Source organism: Nannobrachium achirus, assembly GCF_963921795.1.
Source record: "Nannobrachium achirus genome assembly, chromosome: 3".
In the NCBI taxonomy this organism is placed as follows: Eukaryota; Metazoa; Chordata; class Actinopteri; order Myctophiformes; family Myctophidae; genus Nannobrachium; species Nannobrachium achirus.
Window position 1 is genome coordinate 52,252,922 of NC_137812.1, and position 7,500 is coordinate 52,260,421.

Consider the following 7,500-nt stretch of genomic DNA (forward strand, 5'->3'; position numbering starts at 1 on the left):
GTTCTGATCAAAATGTAGATCTGTTTCACTCCTACCAGAATATGGATGCTGCGGTTCAAGTGGCCTTTACACACCGAGGGCATTTTCTTCTTGCAATTATTTCACCAGAAAATACATATTTTTTGAACTGTTGTTTGTGTCAAGAATACATTTACACAGAATGTGAATATTCCACGGAGATAAAGCAACATCATTTTTATTTTTTTTACGGAACAAGGTGGATTTTTATGAACTTCTGTATTGTGAAAAATTGCATGAACCTGTATGAATATGAAATGAGGCATTAACTATATGAATAGTTTTGATGCTAAATAATCGTTGTATTTTGCATTTTCAACTTGTTTATTCGTCATGCCCCCAGTGTGTAAAGACCTTTAGATCATCTACAGTATAGGCTAGCTTAAGGCGGACATTCTATGCCCCATACACAACCCGGCAAATCTCATCGGCCAATAGGATTTGTTCACCTCCCCCCTCTGTTCACTTCTCTCTGCTGCGCTGCTGCTGGCCAGTGACCACTAAGCATGAGTAAATGAGGAAGTGAATCCGCGGTGGAAAACGAGTGATAAATCATAGCGATTTAGATCATTATAATGGATAAGCAGTTCACATGAACAATGCTTATGTAAAATAAGATATCCGAACGGCTACATATATTTTATATGCGCAAAATTACAATTACAATGTGGTGAACCACAGTTACATGGGGGCTAGCCCAGGCTTTTCTTCTTGAAATGCCTGGATCCCGAAGCTAGCTACAGTATAACTGATGAAAAACTTGCCAAATGTAAAATGTGAAAATTATCAAACAAAAGCATCATAGACGAAAGGAAAACAGGCTACTTCTCTGATACTCTCCATTTATGTTTGGATATCACCAATACTGGGTTAAAGTGATAGTTCGCCTATTTTATAAACGCAGCTGTGTGGAGTACTCACCAGTAATGGACTTGTTCCAAGGGCATGAATTGGTCAGCTGAATCCCCTGGACAGAACTGTGGTCATTTTTGTGCTGAATTAAAAGTAGTTCCATTGAGTTGCTAGAACCTATTTTTTGTAATAAACTAATCCACAAAACCGCCGTCATTATTATTGTTGACCTATTTCTACTTCTACGAGTAATGCTCGTTCAACTTTGACCCTTAGGTGTAAAAGGAGAAGATATGCCACGACACCTATGGACCTCGCTGAACCGTCTGCGCACTGGAGTCGGGCGCTTCAAGTCTTCTATGAAGAAGTGGGGCCTAACGGACAGTGCGGCATGCGAGTGTGGCGAGCCTGAACAGACTGCCGAGCACATAATCACCGGCTGCCCCCTATACAGCCCACCCTCAGAAGCTGGTCTTTTCGATTTAGGACCAGAGACGAGGGCGTGGCTGCAGGACACTGAGTTGGCCATCTGATGATACACGAAAGAAGAAGAAGAAGAACTTTGACCCCTCTGTAACATGGTACTATTTCTTCTCTCGAGTGGATCACTGCGCCGCATTCAACTCAACGGGCGCATCCCGCGGCAGCCGCAGCACACGCCCCCAAAACAGTCTGAACCGATAGCTGCCTAGTCGCTCCTGAAAGCTGAAATCTCGCCTTCGGTCCTAACTATTAGCTGGGGACCCCCTTATATTCCCTCAAAGACCCTGCCCTGGGGGTCCCCGGATCCCACTTTGAGAACCAATGGTACAGACGATATATTTTATTAGTCCAGTCAGTGTTGTTTTACCCTCTGCAATCGGTAGCTCTGGTCCATAGCGTAGCGCTATGTCACCGATGAGCCCTTGCGCTTTAGGAAAGCCTGCGCACCCTCTCCTCTGTAGTAACTAGACCAGGTCACCTGGTTGTGCCAGACCCGCAATGAAAACTAGTATGGCACTGAACTAACACATGAACACACAGGATTTTATAGTCTCAGCAACAAAGCGTAGTGAGCTTGTAGATCGGCTGTTTTCACTAGTATGGCACTGAACTAACACATGAACACACAGGATTTTATAGTCTCAGCAACAAAGCGTAGTGAGCTTGTAGATCGGCTGTTTTGACTAGTATGGCACTGAACTAACACATGAACACACAGGATTTTATAGGCTGAGCAGCTGGAAATGTTTGTGAGCTTGTAGATGGGCTGTTTTCACTAGTATGGCTGTAGGGCAAATGTTTTGCAGCACTGAACTAACACATGAACACACAGGAATTTATAGTCTCAGCAGCTCGTCAGCCAACTCAACTCAGCTGGTCCCGTACAGGTGACGGCACTCAAGGCAATCAGCCGAGCAAGGGAAGGGAGGGGCAGATGAGCAGTCAGAGGCAAACACAGGCACACTGAGGAAAAGAGGGACACTGAGGAAAAGAGGGACCGACCGACCGACCGACAGACCGACAGACCGACAAAGCCTTATGTAGGCCGACCCCCTGGGTCTGGCAAAAATACAAAGTACAGTTTCGCTTCTCACCAAAACAAAGACATCTCCATAGAGTAAAAAGCCTACTTTCAGAAGTGGGGGCAATCTGTCTAAATGTCACGTACAAAATGCACTTTTTGCCATAAAAGAAAATATATTTCACCCGAAAGCAAAATCTGGTCAATGGACTTTTCTATTGACAAGATCTGTAGAGGGCGGTGTGGAGTAGCTAAAACTTCCAGTGAAATATTTTCTTTTCTGGACCAAATGTGTATTTTAGACGTGAGATGGGGGGCTACGAGTGTTGCCACTAAGTACAGTAGGCTTTCGACATCTTAGAACCGCCTTTTTTTTGGATGAGTAGTGAAAGTGTATATTTTATTTTTACTACAGATAAGAGGCTGAGCAGCCTGTGCTGCCGCGGCTCAGAGCGCAAGTGCTCACCAGTGACATAGCGTAGTGTTAGATACGGGACCAGAGGGGAAAACTCGCTGGCTGTCTTTATCCTTGGGGAAACGGTGAAGAAGTTTTTTTCTGTTACCCAGAAATGCGTGGATATATCTCCCTTGTGTTAGCAATGGCAGATAAAGGTTAGGTAAGTTGCTATTCAAGGCTAGCTAGTAGGAGCGATCAGCAGCGACCACACAACAAATAAACAGTGTGTGCTGCAGCAGCTCTCAGAAGCACAGAGCATACGCCGTGAGTGATGCGGCGCCATAGAGTTATAGTGCGGCGCAGTGATCTACTTGAGAGAAGAAATAGTACCATGTTACAGAGGGGTCAAAGTTGAACGAGCATTACTCGTAGAAGTAGAAATAGGTCAACAATAATAATGACGGCGGTTTTGTGGATTCGTTTATTACAAAAAATAGGTTCTAGCAACTCAATGGAACTACTTTTAATTCAGCACAAAAATGACCACAGTTCTGTCCAGGGGATTCAGCAAACCAATTCATGCCCTTAGAACAAGTCCATTACTGGTGAGTACTCCACACAGCTGCGTTTATAAAATAGGCGAACTATCACTTTAAGGCCCATTCCCACTGGGCCAGATAACATCTCTTTCTCCAGATATTTTTCCATTCAAAGTGGATGGTAGATACAGATAAAAAAATCACACCCGTGTGAAGTGGAGCTGTGTGTGTGTGTGTGTGTGTGTGTGTGTGTGTGTGTGTGTGTGTGTGTGTAGATCATGTGTACCGATTTTTGTGACATTTGAAGAAAATATGTAGGAAAAGGAGCAAAAAGTGTGTTTTGGAGAAAATTCAAGATGGCGGAAAATCTATCCTGGCGCAAATGGGCGTGGCCTATATGGGGAGATGCGTCTTGACCCAAGGAATCCAGGGAAAAAAGAATTTTAATTTTCCGATCTACGGTTCAAGAGTTACGGGGCAAAACGTAAAGTGGGCCGTTATAGCGCCACCATGAGGCCGAGTGATGTAATTATTTTTCGATTCATTCTTAAAATCATTATGAATCTCCTCTCCGAGGTTTGAAACTGTAGCTCCTATGGTTTACGAGAGAAAAATACTTGAAAGTGATTTCTTGCATTGTCCCATTATAAGTCAATGGGGACAATTAAGCGTCGTTTTTTGCCGATTACGACGGCATGGTAAGGCGGATCGGAACGAAAGGTAATAGAACACCATTCCCGGCCGAGCCGCACATTTTGATGTATATATTGCGCGAGTGGCGTAAATGGTGCGGCACTAGTTACGCGCCGAAGTCAGGCTACATACACACAGACAGACAGACACACACACACACAGACCCACACAGCCACGTATAGGGAGCTGCACACAGCTCCAAAAATATCTACCACAGATATTTGCCACAGATACTTTTATCTGTGGCAAATATGTTGTTTATCTGTATCTACCATCCACTTTGAATGGAAAAATATCTGGAGAAAGAGATTTTTTTATCTGTTATCTGGCCCAGTGGGAATGGGCCTTTAGGGTTAATTTTTTTTTGTGAAAGGTGGACTGTCAGCAAAACTTAAATGAGCAGCACTGAATGTAATTGCATGGCAGGGGTCTGACCTTCTGTTGCAGGAGGTGGTCAAGTCTCCCCAGCCACACCTTGTCTCTGGAGGGTTCCGAGGAGTCCTCTGCCTCCTACAGACAACAAAGTAAACAACCACAGACGTTGTCTTATTGTCGGGAGGAGCATGTGTACATTTTTAACAATATGGCAATTTAACAGTGAGCTGTACAAACATACTGTGTGTTATGGATTTAATAAGCCCAGTGAGTTGTTATAGACCAGGGGTCTTCAATGTTTTCAGGCCAAGGACCCCTTAGTTGAGAGAGAGATGAAGCAGGGGGTCCCCACAACCTGTTCATAGATTCCATATAGTTTTATCGTTTAACAGTGTTCCATCAGTGTATTTTGGATTCATGTAAATGGGTGTTTTCAGATATTTAACCACTTGAGCCGTCATTACCTAATAGACTTGACCTTTCACTATGTACTTTGTCTGCTCTTTTTCCCCTCTACACCAAACCTCTTGCCAAAAATAGCCGATCTACAATGTCACAACGCCTCGCAGCGCGAGGTGTTGTGAGCTTGTAGATCTGCTATTTTTGGCTACAGTTCTAAGAAAATATGGACACTAGGGTTCAAGTTGTTAATATAAAAAGGATCGGAAGATTTGGAGGACCCCCTGTAGTAACTCTTAGGACCTCCTAGGGGTCCCAGACGCCCTGTTGAAGACCCCTGTGAGACCATTGGAGTAGCATTCATGCAATAGAGATTATACTGTATTTGAATAAGGAACAGAATCACACAGTCACTTTATTCTCCAAGTACAATGAATGCCCTGCTATTAGACTTGGTGTTGTTACAAACCTGACTGACATGAAACACCAAAAGAACAAGACAGATTGGCACATGTGGACAGGGATCAACAATGCCACATATGTACAGAATACGAGATACGATGCGAGGCAATACACCATACAAAGTTTATGTATAATCAATCGATACAATATAATCTACAGGGGGAGAGATCTGTAATAGCAAAGTGATACCATAACTTACTATTACTTACTTGTAACAGATTGTATACTTTCTTTCCTTCTCCATAAGGTAATACCCAGGTTTTGACAGAACTTATTTTTAAAGCAGGAAGTGAATACAATTATGTATTACTGCAGGGCATGTAGGACACAGTGTCATATACGTAGTTCGGAGGATTCATTGATGACAGAAGCGGAAGTTCTTTGTCTGGAGAGATCTTGAGAGAACTTACAATAGAAAACGGAAACCTACTGTATCACAAACATGGTCTTTATTGGTCTGCTGCTTTGGGGCAAGATTTTTTCCTTTTATTTTAGTATGACCTACACAAGCATAGACCCTGAGGAACCTCTCAGGAGACCCTATGGCTGTGTGTGTGTGTGTGTGTGTGTGTGTGTGTGTGTGTGTGTGTGTGTGTGTGTGTGTGTGTGTGTGTGTGTGTGTGTGTGTGTGTGTGTGTGTGTGTGTGTGTGTGTGTGTGTGCGCGCGCGCATGCGTGTGAGCGAGGGCTACTCATGTATAAAGACCTAGCTGAGTAGTAAGCTTGTTACCACTAATGAACAGGGCACAGTAGCGTGTACACCTCCATGCTAACACAAGCTGCCTCTCTCACTCTCAACCCCAGGTGTTGCTGTTCCAAATGATGTCGGGAGCCCTTTGCACTCCCTCAAGGGGACAAGGGAGCAGGGGAGGAGAGGTACAGAACAGTGTGTGTGTGTGTGTGTGTGTGTGTGTGTGTGTGTGTGTGTGTGTGTGTGTGTGTGTGTGTGTGTGCGCGCGCGTGCGCGCGCGTGCGTGCGTGTGTGTGTGTGTGTGTGTGTGTGTGTGTCAGTGCATGTCCCTCCTGGCCTCCCCTGGTAATGTCTGTGGAGGGTTCCTTGGTGTTAGGGTAAGTGCCACTGCGTGGCTCATTTTCATATCCGCCTCATTAGTAACTACTGGCTAAATTGGGAAAAGAAAGGACTGATAGACAAAAAGCCAGAGAGACAGGAAGAAAGAGAGACAAGGGGAGAGGCTGGAGGCATGGTGGGCCTCCTGTCAGTCCTCCTTTCTCGTGTGTCTCCCAAAGAGGTGTGTGTGACACGCATGTGCGCGCATGTGTGTGTGTGTGTGTGTGTGTGTGTGTGATTGTATTTGTCCTCCCTTGGCGGGTGCATAGCAATGCGCTGACCCTCTGTCTATCATCAGGAGTCAGCTGGAAAACAAACCGTCCTGGCAATTATGGCCTTATTAACTCCACAACAAGCTGCCCAGGGAGCCCAGTGAGGCTCCGCACTCGCTGCCTGGCCCTCTATGGGACACTATGGGACACAACAAAGACAGAGCAATTGACAGTACACCAAACTGTGTGTGTGTGTGTGTGTGTGTGTGTGTGTGTGTGTGTGTGTGTGTGTGTGTGTGTGTGCATGCGTGCGTGCGTGCGTGCGTGCATGCGTGCGTGCGTGCGTGCGTGCGTGCGTGCGTGCGTGCGTGCGAACAGATTAAAATTAAATGGAGTCAAGCATGCTTGAATAATAATGTCACATAACACATTGTTTTGTGTGTGTGGGTGTGTAGATACTGTATTAGCATGCTTACATCCCAGATTGTGTGTGTGTGTGTGCGCTTGTGTATGTGTGTTTATGCATGCGTGTGTCTGTGTGTGTGTGTGTGTAAGCTTGGATGGATTTTTGCCTCTGTACATGTGCCATTGTTGTGTGTGTGCGCGCGCTTGTGTGTGTGCGCGTGTGTGTGTGTGTGTGTGTGTGTGTGTGTGTGTGTGTGCGTGCGTGCGTGCGTGCGGTGTGCACTGCATGAATGTATGTATGTGTGTGCAGTGGCTGCAGTATGTTTGGCTTGTCCTTGACAGCACAAGGGCCTTTCACAAAACTAAAGGAATACAGCAGGTGAACACAAAATCCCAGTTTCTAAAACAATGAAGGGGCCAGAAAGCACAAAAACTGTGTAACCAGCTAAACTTCTACTACTACCTCAGACGGAAGGTGGTTGACGTGCCTCAGTAATTCATTTTCAAAGAGAGGCGGGCGATTATTTGGGACGCGCGTAGAAGTTGAGAGGCGGAGAATTCTTGCACGCATGCTTG

General features: G+C 45.2%; 1 protein-coding gene across 1 annotated transcript in view; it reads right to left on the reverse strand.

Annotated features, from left to right (window-relative positions):
* The window catches only part of cntln (centlein, centrosomal protein), a gene marked incomplete at its 5' end in the record, with an annotated part of 179,643 nt that overhangs the window by 27,355 nt on the left and 144,788 nt on the right, over positions 1-7,500 (reverse strand). Inside the window, one exon of the mRNA XM_080722659.1 lies at positions 4,439-4,513. Coding sequence (XP_080578785.1) covers positions 4,439-4,513 — 75 coding nt within the window. The remainder of the gene's footprint in view (positions 1-4,438; positions 4,514-7,500) is intronic.